The sequence below is a fragment of the Schistocerca americana genome, chromosome 9 (genome assembly GCF_021461395.2).
Source record: "Schistocerca americana isolate TAMUIC-IGC-003095 chromosome 9, iqSchAmer2.1, whole genome shotgun sequence".
NCBI classification, from domain to species: domain Eukaryota; kingdom Metazoa; phylum Arthropoda; class Insecta; order Orthoptera; family Acrididae; genus Schistocerca; species Schistocerca americana.
In genome coordinates this window covers 181,860,617-181,878,516 of record NC_060127.1, presented here as the reverse complement: position 1 = coordinate 181,878,516, position 17,900 = coordinate 181,860,617, and the positions used below count along the sequence as shown (strand labels likewise).

Below are 17,900 nucleotides of genomic sequence, written 5' to 3'. Positions count from 1 at the left end.
AAATGCAATATAACACTTACCATAGAGTTAAAAGGAAGTGACGCTTGATCAAGGTCCACGTCACTTTCCATTTTTAACCAGACTTAACGTCTGAGAAAGTAAAGAAATAATAATAATACTGCATACAGCACTATAGTAGCCTTGTGTAGTTACTGCTGTATCATGCTGTCTGTTTCGGAGTTGGAAGATGCAATCGCCATCCCTGAATTGTTCTTCAACAGTGGGAAGCAAGAAGGTGCTTAAAACATTGATGTAGGCCTGTGCTGTGATAGTGTCATGCAAAACAAAATCACGACCACACCATGACACTACCGCCTCTGAATTTTACTGTTAGCATTACACACACTGGCAGATGACGTTCACCACACACTGCCATTGGATCACCACATTGTGTACCATGATTGGCCACTCCACACAACGTTTTTCCACTGTTCAGTTGTCCAATGTTTACGCTCGTTACACCAAGTGAGGCGTCGTTTGGTATTTACTGGTGTGATGTGTGGCTTATGAGCAGCTGCTTGACCAGCAAATCAAAGTTTTCTCACCTCCCCCCTAACTGTCATAATACTTGCAGTGGATCCTGATGCAGTTTGGAATTCCTGTATGATGGTCTCGTAGATGTCTGCCTATAACACATTAGAACCCTCTTCAATTGCCAGCGGTCTCTGTCAGTCAACAGAGGTTGGCCTGTGCACTTTTGTGCTGTTCGTATCCCTTGACATTTCCATTTCACTATCACATCGGAAACAGTGGACGTAGGGATGTTTCGGAATGTGGAAATCTCGCGTACAGACATATGACACAAGTGACACCCAATCACCTGACCATGTTCGAAGTCCATGAGTGTTGGTAATTCAGCCACAGATTACTGGAATGGTATCATTGCCACTTCACACTTCAGTCATCGTGAGGTGATCTGTCTGAAAAGGAAGAAAGGGAAATCGTGAAACAGTAGAAAACTAAATTACGAACCAAACTACTTTCTGTGCATAAGTATATGCACTTTTGAATACTTTACATAAGTGGTTTTCAATCTTACTTATGCGATTAATCACTTAACTAATCTGTAAAATGATAGACTTTTTGTGGAACATTTATTTTTTTAAATAATGAAAAATGAATATTTGGTGTGTGTGTGTGTGTGTGTGTGTGTGTGTGTGTGTGTGTGTGTGTGTGTGTGTGTGTGTGTGTGTGTGTGTGTGTGTTTTAATGAATGACAAAGGAATTCGTGTTGTATCACAAGTGCTACACTTGGGTACAAAACAAACTTCCCTTGCATTACTCCTCTCCATTGCGCCAGTTGCTTGACCTGCACACTGCAATCTCGTTTAAAATCAACCAAGTTAAAATGAGTGCAGTATACTTTCTGTTCGTAAATCATTTGATTGCTCCACACTTTACTTCTCAACTGGCAGAAATTGGAAGACTTCACGCTGTTATTGCTTTGTGTCTGACCACAGCCACTAATAATAATAATAATAATAATAATAATAATAATAGAACAGAACCATTATAACAGATAAAACACCACCACATAACAAACCTGACATCATACTCACCAATAAAAAGAAGAAATTAACACAACTAATCCATATCCAATACAACAAATATACAAAAGAAAACAGGAGAAAAAATTGAAAAATACGTGCAACTGGCTGAGGAAGTCAAAGACATGTGGCATAAGGATAAAGTTGACATCATACCAATTATACTATCAACTACAGGAGTAATACCACACAATATCCACCAGTACATCAATGCAATACAGCTACATCCAAACATATATATATACAACTACAGAAATCTGTAATTACCCGAAAGTTCCTAAATGCAATATAACACATACCGTACAGTTAAAAGGAAGTGACGCTTGATCAAGGTCCGCCTCACCTTCCATTTTTAACCAGACATAACGTCGGAGACAAGAAATAAATAATAATAATAATAATTATTATTATTATAGTAATAAGCAGAAAGGAAGGAGGAAGGGGATTTATCAACATAAAAAACCTACATTATGGACAGGTAGACAATTTAAGAAAATTCTTTCTAGAACGAGCAGAAACTAGCAAAATACACAAGGCAATCACTCATATAAATACATCGGCTACACCACTGCAATTTCATAACCACTTCTACAATCCTTTAGATCACATAACATCAACAGATACAAAGAAAGTAAATTGGAAAAAGAAAACACTTCATGGGAAGCACCCGTATCATCTAACACAGCCACACATCGATCAAGACGCATCCAACACATGGCTAAGAAAAGGCAATATATACAGTGAGACAGAAGGATTCATGATTGCAATACAGGATCAAACAACAAACACCAGGTATTACAGCAAGCATATTATTAAAGATTCCAATACCACAACGGATAAATGCAGACTTTGTAAACAACAAATAGAAACAGTAGATCACATCACAAGCAGATGTACAATACTAGCAAATACAGAATACCCCAGAAGACATGACAATGTCGCAAAAATAATACATCAACAGCGTGCCTTACAACATAAACTTTTAAAACAACACGTTCCTACATACAAGTATACACCACAAAATGTACTGGAGAATAATGAATACAAATTATACTGGAACAGAACCATTATAACAGATAAAACAACGCCACATAACAAACCTGACATCATACTCACCAATAAAAAGAAGAAATTAACACAACTAATCGAAATATCCATACCCAATACAACAAATATACAAAAGAAAACAGGAGAAAAAATTGAAAAATACATCCAACTGGCTGAGGAAGTCAAAGACATGTGGCATAAGGATAAAGTTGACATCATACCAATTATACTATCAACTACAGGAGTAATACCACGCAATATCCACCAGTATATCAATGCAATACAGCTACATCCAAACATATATATACAACTACAGAAATCCGTAATTATTGATACATGTTCAATTACCCAAAAGTTCCTAAATGCAATATAACACATACCGTACAGTTAAAAGGAAGTGACGCTTGATCAAGGTCCGCGTCACTCCATTTTTAACCGGACTTAACGTCTGAGAAAGTGAAGGAAGTAGTAATAATAATAATAATAATAATAATAATAATAATACTGCATACAGCACTATAGTAGCCTTGTGTAGTTACTGCTGTGTCACGCTGTGTTTCAGAGTGAGTAATGAAGCAATTGCTGGGGTGCTGCAGGTACTTCCCACAACTTGGAGAATACATTTTCTTCAGATATTTAATCTTTGTTACATTCAGTCTCACTTCTATCTTCAGCAATGTATGGCACAAAACACAACATGTGTGTAGTGTGTGGGCTATGTGAAGAAGCTGTAACCTCCACCACATTAATGCTACTAGTTAAGAAAAAGTAATTATTGATATCTTGTATGATCAATATTAGTAAAAAAAGTTGTGACGATAGTAATTATCTTTTGGAAATAATTGTTTTGTTACTGAAACAGAATCGGATCGTTTGGCATTTAACCCTCAGAAAATTTCATTTTACCCCTTAGGGGGTGATTACCCACAGATTAGGAACCTCTGCTTTAAAAAGTAATTAGTGAATGGAAGGCACGGAGATACATAGCTGTACTCTTGATTGTTGGAACTGAATGCTACAGTTGGCAATGTAATAGTACATACCAATGGTTGACAAACTACTTCGCTCAAGAACCAGTGCTGATGTGGTGAGGTGCATCTTGGGTCACTTATATACCCATGTTATCAACTGTTCACTTATATACACTGTGATCAAAAGTATCCGGACACCTGGCTGAAAATGACTTAAGAGTTTGTCGCACCCTTCACCGGTAATGCTGGAATTCAATATGGTGTTGGCTCACCCTTAGCCTTGATGACAGCTTCCACTCTTGCAGGAATATGTTCAACCAGGTGCTGGAATGTTTCTTAGGGAATGGCAGCCCATTCTTCACGGAGTACTGCACTGAGGAGAGGTATTGATGTCAGTCAGTGAGTGAGGTCTGGCATGAAATCTGCATTCCAAAACATCACAAAGGTGTTCTATAGGATTCAGGTCAGGACTGTGCAGGCTAGTCCATTACAGGGATGTCACTGTTGTGTAACTACTCTGCCACAGGTCGTGCATTATGAACAGGTGCTCGATCGTGTTGAAAGATGCAATCGCCATCACTGAATTGTTCTTCAACAGTGGGAAGCAAGAAGGTGCTTAAAACATTGATGTAGGCCTGTGCTGTGATAGTGTCATGCAAAACAAAATCACGACCACACCATGACACTACTGCCTCTGAATTTTACTGTTAGCATTACACACGCTGGCAGATGACGTTCACCACACACTGCCATTGGATCACCACATTGTGTACCATGATTGGCCACTCCACACAACGTTTTTCCACTGTTCAGTTGTCCAATGTTTACGCTCGTTACACCAAGTGAGGCGTCGTTTGGTATTTACTGGTGTAATGTGTGGCTTACGAGCAGCTGCTTGACCAGGAAATGAAAGGTTTCTCACCTCCCGCCTAACTGTCATAATACTTGCAGTGGATCCTGATGCAGTTTGGAATTCCTGTATGATGGTCTGGTAGATGTCTGCCTATAACACATTAGAACCCTCTTCAATTGCCAGCGGTCTCTGTCAGTCAACAGAGGTTGGCCTGTGCACTTTTGTGCTGTTCGTATCCCTTGACATTTCCATTTCACTATCACATTGGAAACAGTGGACGTAGGGATGTTTCGGAAAGTGGAAATCTCGCGTACAGACATATGACACAAGTGACACCCAATCACCTGACCATGTTCGAAGTCCATGAGTTCTGCAGAGCACCCCATTCTGCTCTCACGATGTGTAATGACTACGAGGTCGCTGATATGGAATACCTGGAATACTATGTTACAAGCTCCAGCAGACTAACTACAGTAAGGGCACGATAAGCTGAATGCCGGCCCACAAATACTGATAGCTAAAGGTCGGCTTTATTCAGAGCGTTTCGTGTCGTCTGGTCTTTTTCAGACTGTTGACGACCTCGGAGACCTAACAGCTCTGATATTATAGTATTGAGTGTTGAGTGTTGGTACCAACTAATAATAGCATTTGTACTTACATTTAAATGTTCTGTTGAGTATGAGACACCATTGAAATTATTTAAATGCTGGTTTGGTTTTTCTCATTCCATTGTGTTACAAGTTTCAATTTCATTTCGTATTCCTTGCTAGAAATATGTACCACATTTGAAGATGACTCTCTCTCCGTAATGAACATTCACAAAACTCTCATATCTCTCTTTAAAAATTTATAACATAGTATTTGCTTAAAGAGGGAAACTATGTAATGATAGAATAGTTGTATGAAGGAATAATTTTTACGGCAAAGAATGACTTAGTCTGGAAAATCAGTGAAAATACAATATGATGTGGGGGAAGAAAAAAATACTTATGTCCTCTGATACAGTCATGAACTGTGGCAGAAACATAAATTTTCCAACAGAATTCCAAAAATTTGTTCACTGTTTCCAGTATGTCCTTGCAATGTCCCTTCTAAACAAAAGCAGTAATATTAACCACAAAGAGAAAGGCACGAACCAGTATTTTTACCGTGAATTCTATTCATTCTGTGCTATTCAGCTGCAAAAGGCTCCAATTTCTTGTAATGTACACTAAGACTGTCAATATAGCACAAGGTTTGGATGTTTATAATATTTATACATTTTAATTTATAACAATATACTTTGTACAAATTAGTAGCTAATGAAGTGATTAATTGAAAATTTTTTTACAAATGAGAAAATCAATGGGGAGAAAGACTAAACAAAGTGGATCAGTTTCAGCTATTCTTCCATTATATTTTTAGATTTAGAGTTTTTGGTTTTGAAGTAAAAATATATTTATGGACCAGTGTTTTCTGGAAATGGTGTAAGTGCCACTTTGGAATTGTAGTTGTTGCACACATTTGCTGTTGGGAGTGACCCCTGGTACTGGTAACATATAACTTCTCTTAGTGTGTGTGTGTGTGTGTGTGTGTGTGTGTGTGTGTGTGTGTGTGTGTTGTGCCACTCAGTTTCCTGGTCTGGAGCTGTATGTCATGCGCACAGGCCTGCCGTGGTGGGTCACGCCCAGGACCAAAAGCCGGCATTCCTGCTGAGGCCCGGAGGCAATGTTGCTGCCGTTGAGCCGTACCTCCATGTCCCGGCACCACAGCCGCAGCAACAACAACAACAACAGCAGCAGCAGCAACAGCAACAGCAACACCATCAGCCCATGTCCGCTGACCAGCAGGAGAAGCCCCTCACCCAGGGCTCCCACAATGCTCACCAGGTTAGCACAATTCTCTCTCCTAGTTCAAATTGGCTAAGCTCTTTGCCCCTCATCTTGGAGCTGTACGAATATTATGATTTTACAGATACTCCCGATAATCTGATGACATCTTGACGTGTTGGGTACCTGCTGGATGTTACCGTTGTTCTTGCGTGATAATTTGGCAATGTGACTAGTCCTCTTCACCAGGTGCTGCCTGAGATTGCTCATAGAGTGGAATGGGTCAAATATTTATACCTACACCCTCCTCCCCCTCTATAGGTTCCAGGCATTCCATCTGCATCTGCATTCCCTAGCAGTGTGTAGGCATTCCCTCTTAGGTCCGGAGAGTCAGTCTGTGAGCTTGCGTTCAATTTCCCTCACTGCAGTTAACCCCTGGGGGAGCCCGTGCTCATTCTATGGTCTGCATACCAGCTCAACCCGTATGCTTTTATCTCTGTAAATTATCTGCAATGATATTGCTTTAATGCCTCACTTTTACAACTACACACTATCACGGTTAAATCAGATGTTGTTTCTTGTAAGGGACTATCGTGCTGATCTTCAGATTCACCCGCTCACATTGTGGCAACATGTTAACACGTAGCCTGAAGTTGATGGTATCTTTCATAATATGTTTCATTTTTGCAATACTTTACCTTCATTCGCCTTTTTGTAGAATCTGTCAGACTTTGGTTTCATTTGAGGAATACTGACAGCAGTAACTGGTTACCACATTGAGAAAAAGGACTGTTGCCAGCAACTGATTCTCCAGTTTCACACCATGCAGCTCAACAGAGGAAAGTAAATATTTTCGTGGTATTCAGCCATGTAGCATGATCTTTGGCTCCAAAATATGGTGACAATATTGTTGACTCATTGTAGCAAGTATTGTCACAAACTGGTTGACACACTGAACAACAAATATGAGACAGGTGGTGCTTCTTACTTTTGAAGTTTTTTAAGTCAACTAAGTACAAGAAAAAGCATCAATGGATTGTTTTCGAACATTTTTACATGTCGCTCAATCCCTTCCCCTCACCCTACGACTAGCAGAGGTATCTTAATCCAACACTATTTTTATACAAATTGTGAATAATGTATGTAACAAATTTGGTTGAAATTCATCCAGATATTGCAGGGAGATGCTGATAGATCAGCACTATTGGAACCCCCCATTCCTCCCATCCTCCTAACACCTAGGGGTCAAATGTCATCGGAACTGTCACCTATGAGCCTAGCAATTTGGAAAACTATGTATTCAATACTAATTTGGATCGTTAATGAGTTTACATGTCATGGCTTCTCACCTCCACCACTCCGAGGGATGGTTGGGTCTGTTATCACTACAATATTTTTAAACAAATTATACAAGTAATGAATCATTTATATGTGCAAGATAATTCCCATTTAAAGTCCACTCGCAACTGCGCACTTTTAATTACGTTACATGTTTTGATCCCTCTGGATCATCTACAGATCTAAGTAGTTCCATCATCAATACATCTCGTCTACTCAGAACCACATATCAGAATACTCCAGACCCAGCCCTTGCTCCTTATTTGCACCTAGTTGTGAAATGCCTTCAGGGCAGTCACCAGTGATACTAGCAACCTGGAAAACTATGGATTTGATACATTTGTACATGGTTGAAATTGTTCCTGAGGTTGCTGAGTTAAGTTTTTGTGCCACTCATTTTTCACCGCCATCCCAATGAGAGTTAAGTGCTTCTTACTCCCACAGTGCTTCTTTACAGGCTTTAAGTGATTTGTGTACAAAATTTGGTTAAAATTTATTCAAGTGTCTTGGAGAAGGTGTGGAATATAAATACATATAGAAAATGATTTTTATGAAAATATGTCTTTTAGACTTGGGACACTCAAATGGTACAATTACCAGATTCAACTTGTTATTAAGTAATCATCAGATAATTTGGAAATTTTTTGTAGGAGGTCATCAACTGATCAGATGCAATCAGTGCTTCTTCACAGTTGTTCAGTTGACATGTCAAAATAATCTGATGGTCTCTTGGTATAAAACCAGAACTTGTAATTATACCCCATTTGAGTGACCCCAGGCTGAATTATACAACAGCCTAAAGAAAATGAAGTCATTGTCAGTGGTTAGATGGGTGCAGAGTAAACTTTTGGCAGCCCTGCAACCAATTTACACACAAGTGACAACAGCAGTGAGGTTCCAGGATGTGTCTTTGTTGATGCTTGCAGGATGACATATCACCTTCAGAGTTTGGGGGCAGCAAGGCAGACCCAAAGTACCAAACACTGCCATACAATACAAAGTTCACAGTCAGTTTCTTGTCAAAGACGGCAGTGGGTGGCAATGAAGTGGAGACTGCTAGGAATGCCATCAACAGCAACCTGAACAGCAATTTTGGCAGCAGCACTGGCGTTAGCCCTGCGAACACCAATATGGGGCAACAACAACAACAACAGCAGCAGCAGCAGCATCAACAGCAACAGCAGGCATGTATACCCACTACATTATGTAAATTTGTACCATCTTCAGGTTTTCTGTGGTTCAAATAATAATGAGAATGTAAATTGTAAATTGGAATTGTCAGTAGTACAGGGTGCAGCAAAAAGGCCTGACAATTTTTAACAAATGCCTTGCTTTACCCAATACTTTAACATATTTATTGATACAGCATATTGGGGTACATATGCCATTTAACAGCCTTGAAAAAGGAGTAGATAACATTTGAAAATAACTTCATCTAAGTTGCAACTATTGTCTGCTATGCTACGTTTCTGTCAAACTTACATCTCAGTACCCGATTTTGTACTGCAGAGATTTCCTGGCAGATAGTGTTCTGTGGTCTGTTTACAAATACTTACAATTTAAGATAATTCCCCAAAATAAACCACAGTTTGTGAGATTTGGCGAACATGTGGACCAAGGCCATGCAGTGATAACATTATGAGAAATTGGATGTCCAGGAAATTTAATCCTCAAAGAATTCAGCCCAATGTTTGCTGTGTGAGCAGTTGTCCCATCTTGCTGGAACCACATTCTGTTTCACTTAAGCATACTCTCCATAGTTCAGTACAATAATATTTTGAAACATTTAGAGGTAATACTCTCTACAGTCACTGCAGCTGTTTGTCCTCTGTTCTCCTCAAAGAAGTATCTTTGTCGCTGCTAGGGGACATTTGTGCATGTCTGTATGGTTTTCATTTGACCAACATCAGAAGTTAAGGTTGTTAAAATAACCAGATGAATGTAAACAAGTTTTTTCAATCATTATGAGAGCCAAATCACCAAGCTTCAGTCATCATTCCAGGTATTTGTTCTGTAAATATTGTGCGTTGCTTAATCTTGTGTCTTTGACTGTTAAACTGTTTAACCTGTGGCCACTTTGTAGGGGGCGAGGGAGTGTAAATTACAAGGTAGTATTAATCTTTGTAATTAAAGAAAACGTTCTGGGCTGTTCTGCCTTGGTCAAATGGATTTGACATTAAAACCGGACATTTTGTTCCCATCTGTGGAGGATATTTTCAAGGGGATTATGACTTTGAGTGGTCTGATTCACACCCTGGCTTGCTACTGACTACAGCAAAATTCCATTTATGTGTGCTTCCCTGCAATGGCGTGATGTCACATGCTTTAAATACCAGGGTGCAATTGGCTGTTGTCAGTTGCCGTTACCTGTTGATACTACCACCCCATAGTGGAAGACTGGTAGACATCTTCAGCACCAGGATGAAAATGTCATTGAATTTCATGCCCTCCTCCTTCCTGGTGAAATACCTGGGGTGTTTCATAATCTCGATGGCATCTCCTTTGAAAATGAATATGATGGTCTTGTGGCTGCAAAGCGTGTTCCGCAACTTCTGATCTGTCAATCTACTCCCTTCTGTAATTGCCTTAGTGCTCTTCCAGTCATAAATTTTTTTTTTTTTTTTAGTGCCCACATACACCTCCCCCACAACTACATGGAATCCTATAAATACCTGCTTTTTCCAGCAGTTTCAGAGCATCCTTGACCAATTTTAGGTGATCTACCTGATGACAACTCTAGGAATATAAAGCAACCCGCTACATATTACTTCCATATCCAAGATTTTTCCTTTGTGGTCAGTAACAGCCGTAATGAAATGCAGTGAAACGTCCACTTTCACAGGCACTTGTGCATCACTATCAGCTAAGAGATGTGGTTTTAACTCTCTTTTTATCTCAGCAGACAAATAACCATTCTTGAGCAGTTCATTGCTGAAATGTTTTAATCCCGCATCAAGCAGCTCCGGTTTGCACAGGTTTCTTGCTCTATCTGCCAATGTTTTCATCATGCTTCACTTCTGTTGTGGGTGGTGTTTTAAATCTCATTGTAGGTAACAGTCTGTGTTCACGGGTTTTCAGTAAACTGTGTGGCCTATGCCAAGAAAGCCAACTTACAAAGTTTGAAGAACCCCCTTTAAATGACAACTCTAGGAATATAAAGCAAACCCCTACATATTTCTTCCATAGGGAGCTTCAGGACAAGATTAGATTAATTATGATGTGCACACAGGTCTCTAAATATTCATTCTTCCCACACTCCGTACAAAAATGGAATGGGGAAAAAGCCCTAGTAACTGCATAATGGGATGTACCCACTGCCATGCACTTCACAGTGGTCTGCAGAGTACAGATGTAGATGCAGAAGCAGAACTTTGTCAGTAGGTCTTTTGTGGCATGCAGAATTTGAGAGTGACTGGCAAATTCCTTGGAGTTCCTTTCACATGTCGTGTAGCTTTTTAATATTTTCATCTGCAAGTAAAGGTCTCCCACTGCTTTGTACTTCCGAGGAAAATTGTTCTAAACTTTTTTGTTTGACCTTGCCTGTCCACTGACATGTTATTGGAGACTGTCAGTGATGTCTGAACAGTCTCTGAATCTTCAGTACGGATTTCAACTGCTCTACCAACAGATTAAGCCTACTTACTTTATGCTCCACAACATATTGTGATTCTAAATTGACACAATTTCCTCCAACTTCCATTATTTGCATTTCTGCCCCCTTTTTTCCCCTTAAGAAAAAAACCTTGTTTTAGGTATACTTGCATCAGTCCACTAATGTTGACACCAATTATGTACATACACCCCGCAAACTGACTCAAGATTCATTCAAATGATCAGTGGAACATGTAAGTAACTGACTGTAAAAACAACAGGGTCCTTAATTACCACCTCCTTATACCTTTAGATATTTTTTTACTATACACGTGAGTGATTTAGATGCATTTTTTCACAGATGATGTCAGTTGCACATAGTACTCCATTGTCAGGAATAAACAAAGGTCTGGCAATTGGTGTTGGGCAGCAGCAGCAGCAGCAGCAACAACAACAACAACAACAACAACAACAACAGCAGCAGCAGCAGCAGCAGCAGCAACAGCAACAGCATGATAGTTCCAATAACAAGCAATCATACACCAGGTCAGATAATAAAAATATTTTTGTTACATTTTAGAGAACCTATTTTTTCTATTGCAGCTTACTTATAGTGTTAATCTCACTGTCTTTCTTCATCACGGCAATAATTCAATAGGCTTACAGCATCATACAAATTTTTGTATGCTAGCCAGTAAACAATAACATCATTTCAAGTCATTTCTGACTAAAGATTTGGAATACTCTTACTGCATCTGCCATGTTTCGACAAATACTGTAGAGTAAAATAACCAGCATTACTGTATGTGATACAATCCGAATTGCCAGTAGAGGAGTCGGTTGGGGACTTCTCTAAGGTAACACTCTATAACTAGCTTCAGTTGTAACAGCATTGCCTGCAACACGCAAGAGTTTGAGTTCAGGTGCCAAACTAGAGCGCTGTTGTAAGCTTTCCTGCCATATTCTTATTGTTTCCTTCATTTTTAGGGTTTCATACCTCAGTCGGTAAAAACAGAACCTTTATTTGGATTACATTCTTGTGTGTGTCTGTTCGTCTGTCTGATTGTTAATAACCATTTTTCTCAGGATTGGGTAGATGTATAAAGTTGAAATTTGTCACATACTAAAACCTATGGTTCCTTGGAAGTGTAAAAAATTTAAGCTTCTACCTAAATGCAATCAACATACAACCTTTTATTTCACATTCTGATACATTGTAAGTATCAGTATTTATAACAGACAAAAATCGTCAGAATCCTGTATTTCTGGGATGGATGAGCTATCTATAAACATAATTTAGGTTATATGGAACCCTTCTGTATGAGCAGATACAAGGAGAGTTGGCTGCTGTCCATAAACAGCTGGAAGCTGCTTTGGCTATTGTCGACAAGCATTCTAGCTAATGCTCAAAGTTGCAATGACGTCAGGGTGCCCATGACACATTTGGTGCCATTGGAATCCCCTGGTGACTTGGATGTTGCTGCAGCTTCTGATACGCAACATCTGACTGGTCCGTCCTCACTCCAGAGTGGGTGGCAGACAGTGGTGGGTTTGTGTGTCACTGGGCGGAAGGTGAAAGAGGGAGCAGGACATGTGGCTGGCTCTATGCCTTAGCAACAGGTACTAGTTGCTACCCAATGTTGATGACAACTCTCAGCCAGCACGGGATGCCTCTCCTGTTGGGCTAGCGGTCAGTTTTTCTGCCCTGTCTGGACAACTACAGAGGGTGGGTATGCTAGTTATTGGGAACTCCAATGTTAGGTGGGTGATGGAGCCCTTTAGGGAAATAGCTGGCGAGGTGGGAAAGAATCCCAATCTGCATTTGGTATCCCGTTATGTGGAGGCGGCCCTACCGGCGGCTATCGAGCCTACTGGGTGCAACTGTCTGCATGTAGTGGCACATGTTGGCACGAACGACATCTGCCGCTTGGGTTCTGCTCCTTTCAATGGCTGGCTGATTTGGTGAAGGCAACTAGCAGTGCACACGGTGTGCAGGCTAAGCTGTCTATTTGTAGCATCGTACTCATGGTTGGAGCAGAGTGGAAGGTCTAAACCAGAGGCTCAGACAGTTCTGTGATGGCACTGGATGTGAATTTCTTGACCTCCGCTATCGGGTGCAGAATTGTAGGGTTGCCCTTAATAGGTCAGGCGTGCACTACACGCAGGACGCGGCTACTAGGGTAGCGGAGTACGTGTGGCGTGCACGTGGGACTTTTTTAGGTTAGAGGACCCCTCACTTGGGAGCAAACATGATTTGCCTCTTAAATCAGCCACAGTGACCTCAGAGACTCTTTGTCCTGACAGATCAGAGATAGGAAAGATTAATATGATTTTAGTAAACTGGAGGAGCATCGAAGGAAAGGTCCTAGAATTAGTATCACTTACTGAAGGTTATAATGCACAGATTGTATTGGAAACAGAAAACCTTTTGAAACCAGACATCAATTACAACAAAATCCTAAGTTCAGATTGGAATGTTCAATGTAAGGATAGGTTAGTCGTCAATAGTGGAGGCATGTTTATTGCAGTAAAAAATTCGATAAAATCTAGCGTCATTATCACAGATTCCGAATGTGAGTTAATCTGGGTGAAATTAACTATCAAAGAACAGTCAAAAATGGTGATCGAATGCTTTTATAGACCACCTGGGTCAGGATCTGTGGTTGTAGAGCGAGCTTCAGACAGAAATTGCAGAATATCATTAGTAATTTTCATGATCATGCTGTTGTAATAGGATGTGACTTCAACTTGCTAGGTATAGATTGAGAGTGTTCTACCATCAAACATGGTGCCAGAGACAGGGAATCATGTCGCATTGTTCTGGATGCCTTGTCCAAAAATTACTTTGAGCAGTTAGTTAGAAAAGCAACTCAAGAGAGCAACAAACAGACCTGACGTTACCGAATCAGTTCACATAGAGAAAGGAATTAGTGATGATAAAGCTGTGACAGCATCTATGATGACAGGTCCTATAAGGAATGTTAAGAAAGGTAGGCAGATATATTTGCTCAGCAAGGGTGACAGGATACAAATTTCAGAATATCTCGGCAGTCAGTGTCAAATATTCAGTGATGGAAAAAATTCAAAGGCATCGTTCAATATGCCCTACACAAATATTCTCAGGTTTTAAGGGATGGGAAAGATCCACCATGGTTTAACAGCCATGTTAGAAAAGTGCTACATAAACAAAGAGCACTTCATCTCAGATTCAAGACAAGTAAAACCTAGCTGACAAACAAAAGCTGAACAAAGCGAAAATGAGTGTAAGGAGAGCAATGAGAGAAGCATTAAATGATTTCTAAAGTAAGATATTGTCAACCAACCTGAGTAAAAACCCTAAGAGATTTTGGTCATATATAAAATCTGTTAGAGGGTCAAAATCATCCATGCATTCTCTCAGTGACTACACCAGCACCGAAATGGAAGATAACAGAGAGAAGGCCGAAATACTGCATTTGGTCTTCCGAAGTTGTTTCATTGCGGAAGATCGTAACACTGTCCCTCCTTTCAATCATCGTGCGAACGTCAAAATTGCAGATATTGAGATAACCGATCGTGGAATCGAAAAACAGCTACAGTCACTGTGCGGAATTATTATTTAATTTAGGGGCGACTAGACACTTCAACAAGAACAAACAACAGGATTAGCATTGCCAAAACTTAACAAATAGTCTCTAGTCCTCTAATGTCACATCACTGCCTGTTCCGAACTGGCCATGGTTGATTGGTTAAGGTGCCTTCAGTAACTGCTTACACAACTTTACTGGTTTACGTAAGTTATTAATAATAGTTCACTGAAAAACAAGTCTTAAAACACTTCATAGAAAGGCTGGTTAAATAACAGTTCCTTTGATTAATCAGGTAATAAATTCTCAATCAATAATGGTAGCAAACAACATCACTTCCAAATAAAAACTTACAGAATCATAATGGTAGAAAGGTTCCTTACAAACTTCAAAATTCACTTTCATTTAACACACAGATATAAAAACATATCCAAAACTCATCGTTAGCATATTTTCCAAATTCCAGTATTTATAACCCACTGAACTACACTGCAGAACTGACAATTTCAAATCTGTCCATTGAGTAATCCTGATAACAGAAAGTTGTGTTCACAAATAAGAAATTTATCAACTTTGACAGTGCCCATCCGGCATTGGCCACACCTCCACACAATCGTAAATTCCATTAAAAAGTGATAGTCATTGCTCAATCTCCATACAGTTAAGTAAACCAACACCACAGAAGTCACTGAAGGTTAATACAAGTACCGTATTCCACTGCTTTCTTCTCCATTATCATGACTTCCTTATTGTGGGCGAACATGGTACAGCACAGCGTGTTCAGGTTGGGCTCATGCTGTCTTGTTTATCTGCTGTGGCAAAACACCCACAAACGATATTGGCCACAGCTCGCTGTAAACTGTGTCCATACAATTGCAGAGCCCATGGCTTATCGTTCCACAGCAGTGTTGAATTCCCAAGTGTCTCAGTTTCACCATCAGTTCATTACCACAGAGTGCCAAAATTATTAATGCACAATTCGGACCATCTGGACCCCAACACCCTGCATTTCTGTCGTTCTCGCTTTTTACTCTCGAACCCTCCACTTTTTGTTGCCAGAGTGCCACTCACCGCCAACTCCGCACCCCAGTATCTCTGGCAAGGCCAATATCGACCTTAACACTCGCGGCTGAAGCACAATCGTGCCAAAAATTGGCACATCGCTTAGTAGTGGAAAGGCTTCAGGACCAGATGAGGTACCCATGCACTATTTGCTAGTGGAACAGGGTTGAAGGGATCAGATAGTGGTACCGAAAGTACCCTCCACCACACACCATTAGGTGGCTTGCAGAGTATGATGTAGATGTAGATGTAGATGAAGATGAAGATGAGTCCTACGTGCATAAAAATTATGCGAAAGAACTTGTTCCCCTTCTAGCGGTAATTTATCGTAGATCACTTGAGCAACAAAAGGTACCTAATGACCAGAAAAAAGGGCAGGTCATTCCCATTTTTAAGAAAAGCCACCAGACAGATACACACAATTACAGACATATATCGTTGATGTCAGTCTGTTGTAGAATTATGGAACACATTTTATGCTGAAGAATTATGACGTTTTTGGAAAATGAACATCTCCTCTATAAAAATCAACATGGATTCTGCAAACAGAGATCCTGCAAAACTCAATTGCTCTGTTACCCCATGAGATCCACAGCACAGTGGACAACGGAGCTCTGGTTGATGCCTTACTTCAGTATGGCATTTGACACCGTCCCGCATTGTCGTTTAATGAAAAAAATACAAGCTTATGGAGTATTGGAGCAGACCTGTGATTGAATTCAAGACTTTCTTGCAGATATAACTCAACACTTCACTCTTAAAGGAACTAAATCAACAGATGTAAAGGTAATATCCGGAGTACCACAGGAAAGTGTGATAGGACCGTTGCTGTTTACAATATATATAAACGATATAGTAGAATGCGTGGGATGCCCTTTAAGGCTATTTGCAGATGATGCAGTTGTTTATACCAAAGTAGCAACGCCGAAGATAGTAAGAATTTGCAGAACTACCTGCAAAGAATTGATGATGGTGCACTCTGGCAGTTGACCCTGAACATAAGTAAATGTGATATATCGTGTGTACATGGGAAAAGAAATCCACTACTGTACAGCTACATTGTTGATGACAAACAGCTGGAGACAGAGTGATCTTAAGTGAAATGACCATATAAAACAGATAATGGGAAAGCAGACACCACACTGTCACTGGAAGAATCTTAAAGAAATGTAACTATCCACAAAAAAAGTGGCTTATAAGGCACTTGTTCACCTGATTCTTGAGTATTCTTCATCTGTTTAGGATCCCTATCAGGCAGAACTGATAAGAGAGAGAGAGAGAAGATCCAATAAAGAGTGACGTGTTTCATCGTGGATTGTTTAGCAGGTGAGAGAGCATTATGTAGATGCTAAACAAACTCCACTGGCAGACATTACAAGAGGGGTGTTGTGCATCATGGAGAGATTTACTGTTGAAATTTCGGGACAGCACTTGTCTGGAGAAGTCGGACAACATAATTACTTCCTCCCACATACATCTCGCGTATTGACAATGAAGAGAAAATTTGAGACATTAGAGCCAATACAAATACTTAAAAAGAATTGTTCCTCTCATGCACTATTTGCGAGTGGAACAGGGTTGAAGGGATCAGATAGTGGTGCCGAAAGTACCCTCAACCACACACCATTAGGTGGCTTGTGGAGTATGATGTAGATGTAGATGTAGATGTAGACGTAGATGAGTCCTACACACACTCGTCTGGACCTTTTTTCTTTCATCTACCAGCGCATTTTCAGTTTCATAAATACTTTCACCATTTAATATTCCATAAAACCCCAGACTGTAGTGAAACAATCTGATTCTTAAACTAGAATTTCCTATTCATAACCTTCCTGACTGACATACAGGAAAAAAAAATTTTAAATTTTTTTTAAAAAAAAGTCACTTCTACGATAACTAATTAGTAGTCAACATTATGCTATGAATGATGAAGCACCTTAAAGGGTGCTGAAAAAGTTGAGGGTAACATTAGTAGTTATAAGCAGATATTATATTCTCCTCCTCTTTGTCAAAACAACTGCAAATTATTATTAATATGGTGTAGGAATGCAACATTAGTTAGTGGCATAAAATGTAACCCATGTTTTATATCTAAAGTAAGCTTGTTGGGGAAGAAG

The 17,900-nt window shown here is 39.9% G+C and overlaps 1 protein-coding gene across 1 annotated transcript in view; it reads left to right on the top strand.

The window, feature by feature from the left end:
• Nucleotides 1–17,900, top strand: part of LOC124551046 (apoptosis-stimulating of p53 protein 2-like) — a 454,884-nt gene that overhangs the window by 370,644 nt on the left and 66,340 nt on the right. The window contains exons 7-9 of the mRNA XM_047125910.1: nt 6,064–6,286; nt 8,491–8,748; nt 11,517–11,701. Coding sequence (XP_046981866.1) covers nt 6,064–6,286; nt 8,491–8,748; nt 11,517–11,701 — 666 coding nt within the window. The remainder of the gene's footprint in view (nt 1–6,063; nt 6,287–8,490; nt 8,749–11,516; nt 11,702–17,900) is intronic.